This window comes from Mus caroli, unplaced genomic scaffold, assembly GCF_978045245.1.
Source record: "Mus caroli unplaced genomic scaffold, Mus_caroli_1 scaffold_8, whole genome shotgun sequence".
NCBI lineage: Eukaryota > Metazoa > Chordata > Mammalia > Rodentia > Muridae > Mus > Mus caroli.
The window spans coordinates 111,404,410-111,421,902 of NW_028227263.1; the positions used below are offsets into that span (position 1 = coordinate 111,404,410).

General features: G+C 47.0%; 1 protein-coding gene across 1 annotated transcript in view; it reads right to left on the reverse strand.

Annotated features, from left to right (window-relative positions):
- The window catches only part of Rhpn2 (rhophilin Rho GTPase binding protein 2), a 58,934-nt gene that overhangs the window by 13,944 nt on the left and 27,497 nt on the right, over nt 1-17,493 (reverse strand). Inside the window, exons 4-9 of the mRNA XM_021167232.2 lie at nt 15,315-15,390; nt 7,969-8,046; nt 7,516-7,640; nt 6,301-6,467; nt 2,314-2,501; nt 1,740-1,896 (exon numbers count right to left, since the gene is read on the reverse strand). Of these exons, the coding sequence (XP_021022891.1) occupies nt 1,740-1,896; nt 2,314-2,501; nt 6,301-6,467; nt 7,516-7,640; nt 7,969-8,046; nt 15,315-15,390 (791 nt within the window). The remainder of the gene's footprint in view (nt 1-1,739; nt 1,897-2,313; nt 2,502-6,300; nt 6,468-7,515; nt 7,641-7,968; nt 8,047-15,314; nt 15,391-17,493) is intronic.

The following is a 17,493-nucleotide window of genomic DNA, read 5'->3' on the forward strand; positions in this document are numbered from 1 at the left end:
CTGCCTCTGGAATGCCAGGATTTAAGGCATGCACCACCATACCCAATTTTTGGCTTAAAAATTTAATCAATAATTTTTTTATTAATTGTGACTCATTTAAAATATCATCTATATGGCTCAGCAGTTATGAGCACTGACTGGTCTTCTAGAATCCTGAGTTCAGTTCCCAGCAACAATATGGTGGCTCACAACCATCTGTAATGGGATCAGATGCTCTCTCCTGATGTGTCTGAAGACAGCTATGGTATACTAATAGAAATAAAACTTCTCGGGGGCTGGTGAGATGGCTCAGTGGGTAAGAGCACCCGACTGCTCTTCTGAAGGTCCAGAGTTCAAATCCCAGCAACCACATGGTGGCTCACAACCATCTGTAATGAAATCTGACTCCCTCTTCTGGAGTGTCTGAAGACAGCTACAGTGTACTTATATAATAAATAAATAAATAAATCTTAAAAAAAAAAAAAAAAGAAAGAAAACTTCTCAGACAGGCGTGGTGGCACATGCCTTTAATCCCAGCACTCGGGAGGCAGAGGCAGGTGGATTTCTGAGTTTGAGGCTAGCCTGGTCTACAAAGTGAGTTCCAGGACAGCCAGGGCTATACAGAGAAACCCTGTCTCGAAAAACCAAAAAATAAAAAAATTTTTAAAAAATTAAATAAAATAAAATTTATATATATAATCAATCTATGGCCTCATAAGATGCTCATAAACACACACAAATTAATTAATTAAAATTAAAAATATATTGCCTTAGCTGGCTACAGTGGTGCACACCTACAATCCTAGCACTTCAGAATCAGACAGACAGAACAGGGGTTTAAGGCCAGCTTGGGCCACATGACATCCAATCCCAACAAAAGCAAAGCAAAGCAAAATCACTCTCTGAGGATGGGTGTGGTAGCACGAACTTAAAATCTTAGCATTTGGAAGGCATTTAATGCAGGAGGGTCTTGAGTTCAAGACCAGCCTTAAACTATATAGGGAAACCTCATCTCTAAGTAGATATATAATAGTTAAAATAAACACTACTGAGTAAGACCCTGTGCTTCAATCCCTCAAACTGTCAAAATAAAGAATAAGTCAGATGATGGTGGGACATGCCTTTAATCCCAGCACTCAGGAGGCAGAGGCAGGCATAGCTGAGTTTGAGGCCAGCCTAGTCTATAGAGTGAGTTCCAGGATGGCCAGAACTGTTATGCAGACAAACTCTGTCTCAAAATAATAATAATAAATAGTTGGGGCTGGAGAGATGGCACAGTGGTCGAGTGTATACTACTACTGGTGCAGAAGAAACCAGTTCTCACGTCAAGCAGCTCACAACTGCTCACAACTGCTTGTACTGCAGTTCTAGGCCATGCTCCACCCCTTCTGTGGGCACTGCACACCTATGCATGAACCCACGTACAGACTCACATAGCTGTATGAGATGCTTTGAATGAAAATGGCCTCCACAGGCTCATATGTTTGCATGGTTAGTCCCCAGTTGATGAACGATTTGGAAAGGATTAGAAGGTATGTAACCAGATGTGGCCTTAAAAGCTCAGTCTCTCTCTTAGTCTGTTATTTGCCTTAAGAGTCGGCCTTGAATTCCACAGGCCTCTGTGACAGCCACTTGGGTCAATGTGTCCTTTCCACCTTGTGCTTTTGTGGTACGCACATGCCCAAGGCAGGAAGGCAGTTCCCTATCAGCTCAGCATCCCCCAAAGGTAGTAAGTCTGCAGTCCTGAGACGGAGCCTTACGCTGGTGGTCGATGAGGAGGGTGGCTGCAAAGTAGTGAGCCAGGGCCCCATAGTGGTAGGCCTTCACATAGGCCACACTGGCCCACGAATACGGGATGTTCTCTTTCACTGGTTCCTGGCTCATGGCCGCATGCAGCTGCCGGTAGGCCTCTGCCACCTGAAATAAAAGGGAGATGGGCAAGGAGAGCCTGGCACAGGGGCCCTCCCAAGCCTGGCTGCAGAGAAAGAGTCCTTTCTTCTAAGCCAAGTCTCCTGCTGGAGAATGTTCCAGAATGTGGGCATAAAGCCAAGCAAGTCCTCTCGCTGTGAGCATCGTAGTTAACAGAGGATCAAGCAACTGTCATTAGGCTGCTTTTTTTGCTAAGCTGCAGATGGACTTTGTGATCCATATCTGAAACACCAGTAACCTGCCAAATAAACGTAGGCCAGCGGCTTCAGTGGCGCTAGCACATTGCTTAGGTTGGGGGGGAGCTGCTGCTATGACACCCCTCATCCTCGCCCCCCACCTCTTCCTTTCCCCACCCCCACCGCTCCCGGCACCTGCACCAACAGGAACTAAGAAAGAAGCCTTTACCTTGGCAGCCTCCTGAGCCACCTTTACCAGCACGAAGAACTCATTCTGGATCCCCGGGAGGCAGACTTTCTCAAACACACTTTCTTGGGCTTGGGCGAGCATCATTTTGACCAGCACACTGAGCATGGCGGGGCTCATGTCGTAACTTGGAGTGTGAGTGAAGGTCTCTTTCAGGTAGTTTAAAACCCCTAGGATCAGAATTGGTTGCTCTAAATTAGTAGGAAATCACACTTATTTTTTATCATCCTGCTGTAGAGAGAAAAGACAGAAGATACAGCTGGGATCAGGGGTGCCTGTCATAAATGAGTGCTTGCTTAGCATACAGGAGCCCCTGGCTATGCACAGAAAACTCTATTATCTATCTATCTATCTATCTATCTTATCTAATGTGCATATACAACTTGTAATATATAATGTTTATATTATATACATACACACATATACATATATAATGTATACATATATACATTATATATATGTATATGTGTACATGTGCATATATGTATATGTGTATATATATGTATGTATGTGTATATATATATATATATACATGTACACATATACATATATAATGTATATATATATACACATACATACATATGTGTGTATCAGATACCTATAATCCTAAATCTAAATCATCTGGAAAAATCCGTATTTGCCAGGTGTGCCAGTACGTGCCTTTAATCCCAGCATTAGGGAAGCTGAAGTAGGAGGTGGGAAAGGTCAAAGACTTTCTGGGTGAGACAGCAAGATTCTATGTAACCCCAGTTGCCACGCTATCTGGCCATGGGAGCTCCTTTGTGTAGACCTCAGTAATCGCATGAAAGGCCTGAGTGCTCCCTGGACACTGGGCTCACTGCAGCACTAGTCACAAGAACCGCTCCAAATGCCCACTGATGGATTAATAGGTGATCACAGTATCTACACACGCACAGCGGAATGTTCTTCCGCCTTAAAAGGACTGAGGGGCTGGAGCTACAGCACAGTGGTAGACTTTGTGCTTACCCTGTCAGAGGCCCCAGGTTTGATTCCCAGTACCAGAAGTAAAATGAGGCTCTGGTAACCTTTAACACTAGTACTTGGGAAGTAGAGGGAGGGGGAGCTCTCTGAATTCCAGGCAGTCTGGTCTATAGAGTGAATTTCAGGCCTGCCTGGACTTCATAGTGAGACCCTGTCTCATGTTAACTCTGATGTGTAGACAACATGAAGGAAGACTTTATGCCAGGTACAATGAACCAGCCACGGGTTGACAGGTAGCACCGGATTCCATTTGGTTCCTAGAATAGTCCAACCCAGAGGCACAGAGAACAGAAGTCACTCGGAACTACAGGAACAAGGAAAAGGACATTACACTCTAATAGACACAGAGACGCCGAGTGTGTTAGCACACCCCTGTAATACCAGCACTTGGGAGGGTGCAGCAGGGGGATGGCCAGATGACCCTGCCCTGATACATGGATAAAAGCATGAATGAACAGAGCCTACTACTGGGGCATGCATGATGGGAGCACGCTGGAGCTGGAGAGTACTCCATGCTGCTGAGCCCTGCACTTAGTAACTATCACTATTAACAAGAGAACTGTACCGCATACCTATTTACCACAGTAAGAAATAGTTAAGCTAAGCAGTGGTGGCGCACGTTCTAATCCCAACACTTGGGAGGCGGAGGCAGGTGGATTTCTGAGTTCCAGGACAGCCTGGTCTACAGAGTGAGTTCCAGGACAGCCAGGGCTACACATAGAAACCCTGTCTCGGAAAAACCAAAAAAAAGTTAAAACTGTATCTGATGGTAGCTATACCTCAATACAATTTTGTTTTTCAATCAGGTTCTCTTTGAAGGCATTTACATATGCATGAAGCAAGGGAACCTGCAGGTGCTCCTATTTCCATCCCACCTGGGGAATTCCACCCATGACTGGGCATGTGATGGAGAAAACAGAAAGCAGGTGGAGTGAGCAAGGGGTGCTGGGCCCATGCTGCCACCCTCAGCTACTGCTGTGACAAGCCCTGCAGACAGTTAGCCTGGAGGTGGCATGGACTGGACACATGCATCTCACCCAACTGGCCCCTCGGGTTTCGCAGCTTCGGAGAAGGATGTGTGTCCACTCTAAGCTGCTCACCCCCCTTCCTCCCTCCACCTCAGGCTGTCCTGTTCCTAAGTTTCTTTGTTTGTATTTCTGAAGCCTTGGAGGCAGGACACAAAGCATGACTGCCTCAGATTCCTCAGAAACCGGCACAATTAAACAAACCTGCAATCCCAACATGCCGGAGAGGGAGAGAGAGTTCAAAGCCAGCCTGAGGAAGATAGTAACAAGACTGTGTCTCCACCAGTCAAGATGGCAGAGCCGCGCTACTTCATGGGTTTTAGAGCAATATTCTCTCCAGGCAGGTGTATGCCAGGGGAGGAAATGAGGGCAAAAGGACGCTAAGCTGGCACTCAGGAGGCATGATTAGTACCTTGAGTTCAAAACCAGCCTAGCTAACAGCATGAGTTAAAGGCCATCTTGGTCTACATTGTAACATTGTAACAACCTGTCTCAAAGGATTTAAAAAAAAAAAAAAAAAGCTAAAATCAGCCTGCTTGCAGATCCCACTGTGGCCTGCACCCTCCATTCTCAAGCTCCACCTCCTACAGACACAGGCCTTGCTGGAAGAGAGCAGCACAGACCTGAGTGCCTCTGTCTGTGCCAACTCTAATGAGCCCAGTCCCTTAGGGCTCATTTTCTCCTTAGGGCGCGTTTTCTCCTTTGCTGCTGATCCTGGTTCAGACCAGGATGAGCTTGTAAGGTTGATGAAGTTAAAATGAGGAAAAACAGGTTAACTGTCCCGGCCCACATCTGTCACCCCAGCACTCGGTCTGAGGTAGGAGGACCCCAAGTTCCAGGCCAACCTACAAAACAAGCTCCACCCCCAGCACTGTAGAAGAGAGCCCCCAGGAGTGCTCAGCCATCTCTGAAAGTGACAAAACCAGTGCAAACCAGCGGGCTCCTGGCCCGAGTCACCTGACAGCGCTGAGATCAGCGAGGGCAGGCTTTGCAAACTTGGCAGATTAAGCATAATACAAAAGTGCAGATAATAACAGTAATTCCCTTTATCTGAGGTTCAGTTCTGTTCCGGCTCGGTTACCTTCAGCCAACTGTAAGATGATAACATTGCTTGGAAAATTCCAGAAACAAGCAATTCATAACATTTATCACATGAAATTGCTACCACTGCTCTATTTTTATTGTTCCTTGTTAATCTTTGACTGTGTTCAATCTGTCTCACAGATACAGGGACAGAGATGGGAATTCTTTATTTTGTCTTTCCTTCCTTCTCCTTTCCCGAGTCCCGTCATTTGTCTGCAGTGCTGTGGGTCAAACCTAGAGCCTCTCGCATGCTACGCGAGTGTCCAACCCCTGAGCTACATCCTCCGCCCTCACACAGGCTTCAGGACGATTTACAGCTTCATACATCCGTGCCTAGGAACCTTTTCCCCCTATGGATAGGTTACTGTAGTAGCTGATACCGCAACTGTAAAGGCTTCCTATCTCCAATATTGAAGGCAAGTTCCGGTATTCCTATCACTGAGAAATATTCACAGCCACACACTGAGCCACGCACCTGGAAAAGATCAATCATTACCTACAAGCCTCACTATGTACATGAGCCCTAGGTGGGCTGAGATCACATGATGCCAACCTTTGAGTAAATCTCCTGACCAAGAAGTTACACAGCTATTCCTTCCTCTTTTATGGTTATGAGATAATAAATTGACTCAAACTGGCCCGCCAAGGCTTCTACCACTGAGCCACGCCCCCAGCCCCTCCCTGGAGGATTCTAGGCACTGGTCTAGCTCTGGAGCCACGCCCCCCAGCCCTTGTGAGACTGGTAAGGCATTGGCACTCGGTGGGGTCTGCAGAAGACCAGAGCTAGAGACAGACCAGCACCACTGACACCACCGGGTGGGTTCAAGACTGTAAGGCGGCTGCCCTGGAGGACACATACCTGCAGCTCTCTGAAAGGCATCCACAGCGCTCTCTAAGCCAGCCTGCGTCTGCCGGTTACAGCGGGTCCCAATCTGGGTGTAGAGTGCCCCAATGTTGAAGAGAACGCTGGCCTTCTCCAACAGCAAAGTCTGCTGGCTGACCGGAACCCCAGTGAAGGAGTCATACCTGTGTGTAAAGCAAACACATTCTGATTATACAGATGGCTATTTAATGCCATTGCAGGGCACCCAAGGACAAAAACTCACTTCTTACATGAAATTCAAAGACGCAATTTGAAGATGATTCACAGGCAATCGGGCTTTTGTTTCCAAGCAAGACTGACAAGTCTCAATATATAGAACTCATGCCTCTTATCCCAGTACTCAGGAGGCTGAGGCAGGAGGACCATGAATTTAAAGTCAGCCTGGGGTACACAGAAAGACCCTATCTCTCTTTTCTTCCTTTCTTTTTGAGACAGGGTTTCTCTGTGTAGCCCTGGAACTCACTCTGTAGACCAGGCTGACCTCGAACTCAGAAATCCACCTGCCTCTGCCTCCCAAGTGCTAGGATTAAAGGCATGTGCCACCACTGCCCGGCAAGACCCTATCTCAAAAGAAAAAAAAAAATCCCTATAAGCCAGACCTGGTGGCTCATGCCTAACAAACTGGCACTCTCTGAAGGCTGAGGCAGGAGGATTGTGAGTTTGACAGTCTGGGCCACCTAGCAAGAACTTGTCTCAAGAAGCCAAAATGTTGTGTTTCAAGTTTTAAAATCTCTTTCTGGTGGTACACATCTATAATCACAGTACTAGCGTTGCAAAGACAGGAGGATCACAGCCAGTCGGAGGTCAATTTGATCTTGGGACTACATAGTGAAATCCTGTTTTAAGGAAACAAAAATCCTACTTCTGTGGCCCTTGTCAATTCAAGCTCACACCCACAGCCAAGCCCCCCCGTAAGAAAAGATTCTTCTCAAAAGAAAAAATTGTCTTGCTTCTCTTTCGTTCCACCCGAGAGCCCCGGTTTCTCCCCAGCGACCAAGTGAGCACACACACAAAAGGCCTCTTTTCTATGGCTCATTTGTTCTGAGAAACCACGGTCAGTCGCGGCTTCCCGTCTCTAGGTCTTTACACAAACACCAATTTATAGACCATCCCCACCCCTGGGACCCACTGGGCAAATGCCAGTCAGAATGAGGGTGTGCACAGTAGGGGGGGGGGCCAGAGAGCACCTACCAGGTAAACAGGAGCCCCATGTGACGCGTGGGCGGGAAGAACCTGCTCTCCACAAAGCCCAGCTGAATGAAGTATGACATGAGCAGTTCGACCCCCGCCTCATCCCTGCTGGGTGTTCGACAGGCCTGAAAGGAAAGCGAGGAGGCGTGAGCCAGGCGAGCATCCCCAGGACCCATCCCTGAACACTCGAACAGATAGATGCTTTGCCCTGGGTATCAGGAACTCTAGCAGAGGTAGCTTAGGGGCAAGAGACAAAGTCAGGAATCCTGAAACCCAGCTCCATGGGCAGCTCTCACTTCTGCTCTGGTTTTCTGGTATGGCAAACACAGTGGGTAACCCTGACAGCCCCTCTCCCTGCCCGGCATCCTGGATTCTCCAGGGCTACTAGTGTCGGGCATGTGATGTCCCAAAGCCTCAGCAAGCAGAGCTGGCTCCCCGACATGCCGCCCTTACCTGTCGCAGGTCCATAAGGTCTGCAATGTCATCCTCATACAAATAGCTATCTTCACTGTAGTGTTCCAAAATAAAATCCTGTAAGAAACAAAAACAAAAACAAAAACAAAAATAATCCAAGGTGCCAGCCAATAGCTGGGTCTGCAAGATGGGGAGGGGGAGGTCCCAGCACAAGAGTCTGTCAAACCCTACCCTAGATCTAGCCTGGGTGTGGTGCACACCTGTAACCTCAGCACTTGGGGAAGCAGAGACAAGAGGACTGGTGAAAGTGAGGCAGCCCAAGCTACATGCTGAGTATCAGGATAGCCTGAGCTACATACAGTATAAGAGTCTGCCTTAAAGAAACCAAAACAAAGCGGGCTAGAGAGAAGGTTCAGTGCTTAAGCATGTGTACTGCTCTTGCAGGGGACACAAGCTCACGTCTCGGAACCCATGTCAGGTGGACCAAAAGCTTCTTGCCCAGCTCCACAGGATCAGAGGCCACTAGCGTCCTAAAGTTCACAAGTCCCTCCTTTTAAAAGTTTTGTTTGTTTTTGTTTTTGTTTTTTCGAGACAGGGTTTCTCTGTGTAGCCCTGGCTGTCCTGGAACTCACTTTGTATACCAGGCTGGCCTCGATCTCAGAAATCCACCTGCCTCTGCCTCCTGAGTGCTGGGATAAAAGGCATGCGCCACCACCACGCCTGGCTTAAAACATTATATTTTTTAACACAAAGGGAAAAAGGGGAAACTATGTAATAGTTAAGTGACGGTCCGTTAACTACTTCTGACAGACCAGCAAGGAATCAGACCCTCCACCTTTATGCTGCTTCAGTACCTGGACACAAGGCCTTCTGAGCCAAGGAGATGTCTAAGGCCTAGGGATGTCTGGAGTAGAGGACTTTTGTGAGAACAGCTCTGGTGGTTGGACATATGAGACATCCCTGTGTAACCCTTTAGCTGAGCGCACAACAACCTACTGTTTGACAACTGCTCTGAGTTCATGCGGTCATTCAACAAACACTGATTCGTACTTGCTACCTGACAGGTGCTGTTTGAAGATCCTTCCCCTACACTGGGCCCATACTGACAGAGAAAATGAGCAACCACAACAGGCTTAACAGTACGGCATAATAAGTTGAATGAATATCCCTTATCCAAAATGCTCCAGATGGTTAATACCTCTGACTTCAGACTTTTCCAGATCTCAGACTAGTTGTATACACATACTATATTTGGGACCTGAATCTAGACTTGAAGTTTATTTATGGATTTTTATTTGATGAATATAAAAATTTGTCTATAAGTCTATATACACACATGCTAGAGCACAGGGAGGCCAGTAGAGGGCGCTTTATCACCTGGAATTACAAATAGTTCCTAGCCACCAGTTGAGTGCTGGGAACTGGACAGGGGTTCTCTGCAAGAGCAGCCAGTGCTCACACCCGGAGACATCCCTCCAGCTCCTGATCCTCTTTTATACACATATGCTGTACATGTAGCCTGAGGGTGATCTATCTTATACAATACTTTTAAGAAATTTAGTACAGGGCATTTGTGATGTGGAATTTTCCACTCGCTGTATCTGTAACTGTTCAAAATATGAAATTTGCAGTATTTTGGGTTTTCAGATATGGAGAGACTCAACCTGAATTTGAAGATGTTAGGTATTCCAGGGTGGGGGGGTCGGGGTGGGGGACTAAGGGAGTCACATACAGGGTAGGTGTCCCTAGGTAATTTTCCAAAAGTGCTACATGGAAATTAACATGACAGATCAAGGATCATGGTTACCCAAATCTTTGTGAGGCATTTTATTTTATCTATTTATCTACCTACCTACCTATTTATATTTCTTGCTATTATTTATTTATTTATTTATTGTGTGTGTGTGTTTGTGTGTGTGTGAGTATGTGTTTGATCCAGTCTTGCTATGTAGCCTCGGCTGGCCTCCAGTTCATGATCCTCCTGCCTCTGCCTCCTGAGTGCTGAGACTACAGACATACACCCACTGGGCCTGTCTTATATACACATGGTTCTTGAAAACACTCTCAGTCTTCTGTGTGTATCAGGCACAGACACGCACACCTTTGGGCAAACATACGATACACCTATACCGGCTCTACACAAATGGGGACTGAATAACTTAGGTGTGCTCACTCTACAACTTGGCAATACAGCAGCCATTTTTCATGGGTCATTAAACATCTAGAGCAAGACTTCTAATGGGTCTATAATCCTCCCAACGCAAAGACTTAGTCAAGGACTCAACAAATAACCTGCACTGTTCCTCACCAGTGCAAGCTAAGACTTCTACTTAATTCCCACGTTTCTTGTTTGTTTATTAAAACAGGTACTTCTATGTAGCTCTGGCTGTCCTGGAACTCATTCTGTCGACCAGATTGGCTTTGAACTCACAGAGATCCAACTGCCTCTGCCTCCTGAGTGCTGGGATGAAAGGCCTGTGACACCATGTCCATCCCCTGGGTTTTTTTTTTTTTTAAATTCACTTTTTAAAATAATGAAATGCAGGTGTGTATTGTGTGGGTAGACTCCCTATGACTGCAGGGAACCTCAGAGGCTAGTGGTGTTTGGTTCCCAGGAGCTGGAGTTACAGGCTGCTGTAAACTGCTCAGTGTGGGTGCTGGGAACCAAAGCGAGGCTTCTGGAAAAGGATTATTAGCCATCTCAGCTACCGAGCCATCTTGTTGGCCTGTAACACCTCCTGGGAGCAAACAACAGTGCTTCAGAAGTTAAGGTCATTAACTGCACAGTGAGTTCAAAGTCAGCCTGAAACTCAGCTGAGAGAGAGAGAGATTACACTTAAAAAAAAAAATTAAGAGAAACTTTATGTTCCACTCATAAAAATAAAACAGGATTGTGACAGAATTCTAAATGTTTTCCTGGCTTCTTAATTTTGAACCAAATCTCACCAGGTAGCCCAAGCTAGCCTAGAACCCATGATCCTCCTGCTTCAGCCCCCAGAGTGCTGGGACACATCACCACACCAGCTATTTCTTTTTTTGTTTTTTTGTTTTGTTTTGTTTTGTTTTTGTTTTTTATTTTTCCAGACAGGGTTTCTCTGTGTAGCCCTGGCTGTCCTGGAACTCACTCTGTAGACCAGGCTGGCCTCGAACTCAGAAATCCTCCTGCCTGTGCCTCCCAAGTGCTGGGATTAAAGGTGTGCGCCGCCACGCCTGGCCACACCAGCTATTTCTGACCTTGAAAATTCAATAAATGAGAGCTGATGAAATGTATCCCACTGTGATGATTTCAGTTAGCATCTGGATGGTCTGTACATGCTCAGCTTAAGGAGTGGCACTATTAGAAGATACTGTCCCGTTGGAGTAGGTGTGGCCTTGATGGAGTAGGTGTGTCACTGTGGGCGTTGGCTTTAAGACCCTCTTTCTAGCTGCCTGGAAGCTAGTATTCTGTTAGCAGCTTTCAGATGAAGGTGTAGAATTCTCAGCTCTGCCTCCACCATGCCTGCCTGGACACTGCTATGCTCCTGTCTTGACGATAATGGACTGAACCTCTGACCCTGTAAGCCAGCCCCAATTAAATGTTGTCCTTATAAGAGTTGCCTTGGTCATGGTATCTGTTCACAGCAATAAAACCCTAAGACAGCATCCCAAGCACCCATGTAAATGATGGGGCTATGATGGTTGCCTGGAACTCCGATGCCTGGTGAAAAGGCAGGGTTAACCAGATAACAGGATTCACTGGCCCGGTACTCTAAGAGGCAAAGTAAAGGCATCCGCCACTGAGGCTCTTCCTCACCTTTGCCTGAACAGTCTGTAGCCAAGAAATTTAGGAAAATGATAATAAATATTTAAAGGAAGGTACAAAATTATTTTTTTAAAAAAGGTATTTATAAAACTCAAGAACCAACTGGAAAATAACTGAATTATTAAGAATTTATTAAAGTAACCTAACCTGCAAAAAACACATATACATACAAACACATAAAATAAAACTTAAACTAAAAGTCACAAATGAGAAACTAAAAATCAACATTTTGAGGGGATCTTGACAAACCACTAAAGCAAATATTTGGGGCAACCCAGGTGTGGCAGCATGCACCTGCAGTCCTAGCAGCCAGGTGTATGGTAGCATGCACCTGTAATCTTAGTAGCCAGGTGTGTGGTAGCATGCACCTGTAATCTTAGTAGCCAGGTGTGTGGTGGCATGCACCTGTAATCTTAGTAGCCAGGTGTGTGGTGGCATGCACCTGTAATCTTAGTAGCCAGGTGTGTGGTGGCATGCACCTGCAGTCCTAGCAGCCAGGTGTGTTGTAGCATGCATCTGTAATCTGAGCAGATGGGTGTTGTAGCACACACCTATAATTCTAGTTCAGAGGCTGAGGCAGGAAGATGGAGCAGCTACATAGATCCTGTCTCAAAAGAAAATAAAAGCAAAACTAGCTATAGAAATGTAGTCCACTGCGCTTGCCTGGCCACTGTGAAGCCTTGGGTCCAATCTCTAATACTGCTAAAACATGAAGTTAAGAAAGTTAGATGTGGGGGCACACTTGAGAAGTAGAGGCAAAAGAACCAGGAGTTCAAGGCATGCATTAGACACATATGGCCCTACATTAAAAAACCAAATCGAATCAAACAAACAAACAAAAAAAGCCCTGAACTGTCCAGAAAAGGAATTTACTTTAATGGCATCCCCCCCTCACCACCACCCCCCCCCCAGTCGATCTCCTAACACTGGACACGGAGAATGGTGTCCACAGTTTTACACAGGCCAGTGCTATCCCCTGAGGGACACTCTCCGGGCCTAGTGGCGTGTGCTAAGGAATACAGCTACTTTAAAGTGTCAGTCTTATGCCGGGCGTGGTGGCGCACACCTTTAATCCCAGCACTCGGGAGGCAGAGGCAGGCGGATTTCTGAGTTCGAGGCCAGCCTGGTCTACAAAGTGAGTGCCAGGACAGCCAGGGCTTCACAGAGAAACCCTGTCTCGAAAAAACAAAAAAAAATAAATAAATAAAAAAATAAAGTGTCAGTCTTTAAATAGAGCAAATCACACCATGAAGCTTGCCTGACCTAACATTCCAAGGAAATACAGGTCAGGTCTGAAATGGAACTGCCCAGATCGAGTTCACTGGGCCACTCCTCCAGCGGCTGCATTTCTCTCGAGCATAAATGTGGTGGAATGGAGAAAATTAAAGTCTGCTCACTGGGTTCCTTTTTGCATGACTGACATCTGCAGGCTCCCTTTTGGGCTAAAATGAGATGGTTGGAAACCTCCCCTGAGCAGTGGTTGGCCATGTTCGCAACATGGGATTTGGTTTTTGTTTTTTTCTACTCCCTTTAATGTGGAATTTGGCATGTGATCTATTTGGATCTCTACCGATGCCATAAAATCCCCAGGTTTCTATGACACAAGTCTCCTTTAAAAATGCCTGCATTCTTGTAACTCTGGAGCTAAGCTACACCTGCTACTCTCTGCCCTTCTCCCAGTGGAGTACACCCCTCCCACAGAGGTGCCGCCTGGATTGGAACAGAATAGAGCAGAAGTTTAAAAAAGAAGAAGAAGCTGGGAGTGGTGGCGCACGCCTTTAGCCCCAGCACTTTGGAGGCAGAGGCAAGCGGATTTCTGAGTTCAAGGCCAGCCTGGTCTACAGAATGAGTTCCAGGACAGCCAGGGCTACACAGAGAAACCTTGCCTCGAAACAAACAAAAACAAAAAAAAAAAAAAAAGGAGGAGGAGAAGGAGGAGGAGGAAGAGGAGGAAGAGGAGGAAGAGGAGGAGGAGGAAGAGGAGGAGGAGGAAGAGGAGGTGGGGGAGGAGGAGGAGGAAGAAGGAGAAGGAGAAGAAGAAGGAGGAGGAGGAGGAGGAGGAGGAGGAGGAGAAGAAGAAGAAGAAGAAGAAGAAGAAGAAGAAGAAGAAGAAGAAGAAGAAGAAGAAGAAGAAGAAGAAGAAGAAAGAGAGAAAGAAAAGAAGAGGAAGGAAGGAAGGAAGGAAGGAAGGAAGGAAGGAAGGAAGGAAAAAACTGGGGTCTGGGTGTGGTGACACATGCCCTTAGTCCCAGCACTTGGGAGGCAAAACCAGGTGTATCTTTGAGTTTGAGGCTACCCTGGTCTACAGAGTGAGTTGTTCCAGGACAGCCAATGCTACATAGAGAAACCCGGTCTTGTTGTGTGTTTGGAAGTTGAGCTGAGGGAGACATAACAAAACCCTAGAGGGGCTAGAGACATGACTCCGTGGCTAAGAGCTGCTCTTGCAGAGGACCTGGGCTCATTTTCCTGAACCCGTATGGCAATGGCTCACTACCATCTTTAACTCCAATTCCCAGGGATTTGCCACCCTTTCCTGGCCTCTATTGGTACTGCATGCCCATGGTGCACAGACACATACATGCAGGCAACATCCATACATATAACAACAACAACACTAATCATAATCAATAAATGATTTAAATGTTCCTGGTAAAGGCTTATTTAAATCAAGAGATGGCAGTCTCTGATCAAGAACAGAGGTCAAAGACATAACGTTTTAAAGTATTAACCAACTTTTCCCTAAAAGATACATTTTGAGCAGCTAGTGACAACCCAAGGTTCAAACCATTCACTGCTCTTGCAGAAGAGCTGGGTAGATTAGCATGCACACTGGCCAGCCGATGGCTGCCTGGCACTCAGCTCCAGGGGATTCTATCCCCCCCTAGCCTCCAGCGGTGGCATATGATAGTTCCAGCTTGGGCCACATAGTGAGACTGGCTCAAAGAAAAAGAATAGCAAGGTAGTCTGGAGAGTAAAGGCACTTGCTGCCAAGCCTGATGACCTGAGTTCTATTCCTGAGACCCAAGTGATGCAAGGAACGAGAGAACCAACTGCAAGCTCTTCTCTGACCTCCACACAACCACACAGGTGTCCATGTCCACCTGTCTGCAAGTACACACACACACACACACACACGGAGAGAGAGAGACAGAGACAGAGTCAGACAGAGACAGAGAGACGTACACACACATCCACATACCCACACATAAATAAATGTAAATTAAAAATTTTTTTAATAAAGACACCAACATAGAATATAATCTGACTCTGTCAGGCACACAGAAGGAGTTACAGAGTCACCAAAGACAGACAAGAACATAGGTCACTGTGGAGCACTTGCCCCACACACCCAAGATCCTGGTTCCATCCCCGGCACAATGAAAGGGTGTCAGAAGCCATCAGAGACACAGCAAGATTTTCAGAGGAGCAAATACACAAAAATCTCCTTGTCAGTGGCCAAGTGAGGTCCCAGGGTCACCTTGCAGACGTCAGTTGACATTTGAGTCGTGGCGCCTAAAGCCACTGCAAAGCCTATGTCATTGCATTCCCATCTCTGGCCCAGTGCCCACTGTCTGAGACTTACCTTGAAGACGATGGAAAAGTCAACTTCTTTGGTCTCCTTCAGGCCGAGAGGAATCAGAGGAATGGTGAACGCTTCCCTATCAAGAACACACAGGGTTCATCAACAGCCCGCCCTGAAACCGCCCCTTTGGCCGGGGCTCTGACAGCCCAGCTCCCATCCTCTAGGTCAACCCAGCACCCTTTCCTTCTCTTTGAATATGGCTCCCAGCATCCTAACTTAATGGAGCCTTACTGTGTTGGTCTAATTCAGTTCTCAGCTGCCCTCTATGGGTTACTACTAGGGCTGCCCGTGTGCACAAGGCCCATGTCTGCTGCTCTCTACCTGGGTGCGTGCATCTTTGCTGCACTGGGCCTCCCTCTAGACTCCCAACACCTCCCATGACAGGACCCGGGGCTCTCAAGGCGCTCTTCTTTCAGGGGCACATCATGCCATGTATCTTATTGCACAAACCCCCAGAGGCCACTGAGTCACCCCACAGGTTGACCTGTGAATGCTCCCTGGACCTACATTCCTAAGGGTAGGGCCAGAAGGAAGTGCTGGGTTTTACAAATAGGGATTTAGCTCTTTGACCTGTAACAAGAGACCTCCATGGGCTGCTGAGCCCAGCCCCAGAGAGAAGGCCAGGAATGCTGGGCAGGGTTGAGTGGACCATAGCTGAAAGCTGAAACTACCTCTGTGGCACACCAGTGCTAAAGGCAGGTGAGACCCAACCTAGGTATGTGGCCTCCCCAAAGCCTGCCCGGAAGACTGGACCCAGGGGGAAGCTGGTAAGTCTCTTATTCTTCTGGGTCCCAGAATCCTCCTGTGCCCAGTGATTGGCCCAGTGAGAAGAGGAACCATAGATATGCTGAAGACTCAAGATACCAGGGTACCTCCTACCCCAGGGTGGCACTAATATGTCTTCTGGCCGCCCCTGCCACACCCCACACACACCTGCCTCTCTGAGTTTTTCATTTGCATACTGAGATGACATCTCTGTGCCCCTCACAGAAGTGCTCAGATCTAAGGTACTAAGAAAGTGACAATTCATTTGAAAAATAATACAAAGCATCACTGGGAATCCTTATGCCTCTCTACTTTTCCCAGTGACACAGGAAACTAACAGAAGCTACTGTGAGGAGTGGCCACGAGGGGCTGAAAGCCCCTACTTTGTAGGAAGAACAACCCCCACCCCACCCCCACCTCTTCAACACAGCTAACAGGAGACCAGACACTGCATACTGCCTGTGCATACTATCCTGCCTGGAATGCTTGAGCCTCTTAGCCCTTATAGACTGGAATCTAACAGCAGAGCCCAGGCTGAGGGGACTTTGTGGAGGAGGTGGGGGTGGGATCGTTAGGTTTTGTTGGTTTTCACTGGATTTTTGAAACTGTATCGGGAGCCCATGGGTAAGCCAGATAAGCACAGATGTCACTGGCTGAAGATCTAGCTGGGTTCCAGGCATGCGTGTTTGTGTTCACCTTTGAGAAAGGCCCCAGGTGACATACAGAGCATAAGTATTAGGAAATGCACATTCCGAGGGGACTCAAAATTTGAGGAAACTATTTGTTTCCGCTCAGGCTCACTTGCTTCTTGAGACAGCACAGCTTCCCCATGCTGAAAGCATGGAAACTGCTCCCTTGAAGTGTTTTCTCTTCCTTAGGTTTTGTTTTGACACTCAGGAATGGGCCTTGTGCAAACTAGGCAAATACTCTGCCACTCAGGACCCCTCCTAATAAACAGGGGTCTACACTGAGCCCCATCCCCAGCCTCTCACTAGGGGATTCCTGGCAGGGGCTCTACCACTGAGCTACACCACCTGCCCATTTTAATTTTACTTAGACACAGTATCTTGTTATGTACCCCAGAATGGCCTCAAACTCGTGATCTCCCTGACTCAGCTTATTGAATAGCTGAGATCTTTGCCCCAAGCTATCAGACCCTGTTGGTAATTTCTTCTTAAACATGGGTATTTCTCCACTAGCCCTGCCCCGCAATGGTTCACATACAGTGAACAGAGGAATCTCTGGGTTTTCCTGATTGCCTCACCTCAAATACTCCCAAAGGAATGGTTTTGAATTTCAGCATTCATTTCTCAAATATTTAGCAGGGTCCATTTCTGAAGAGTCCCCCATTGCACCATCTTGGATGGGAATTCAGATGGGTTCCCTAACTTTTCACGGTACAATACGTACATGA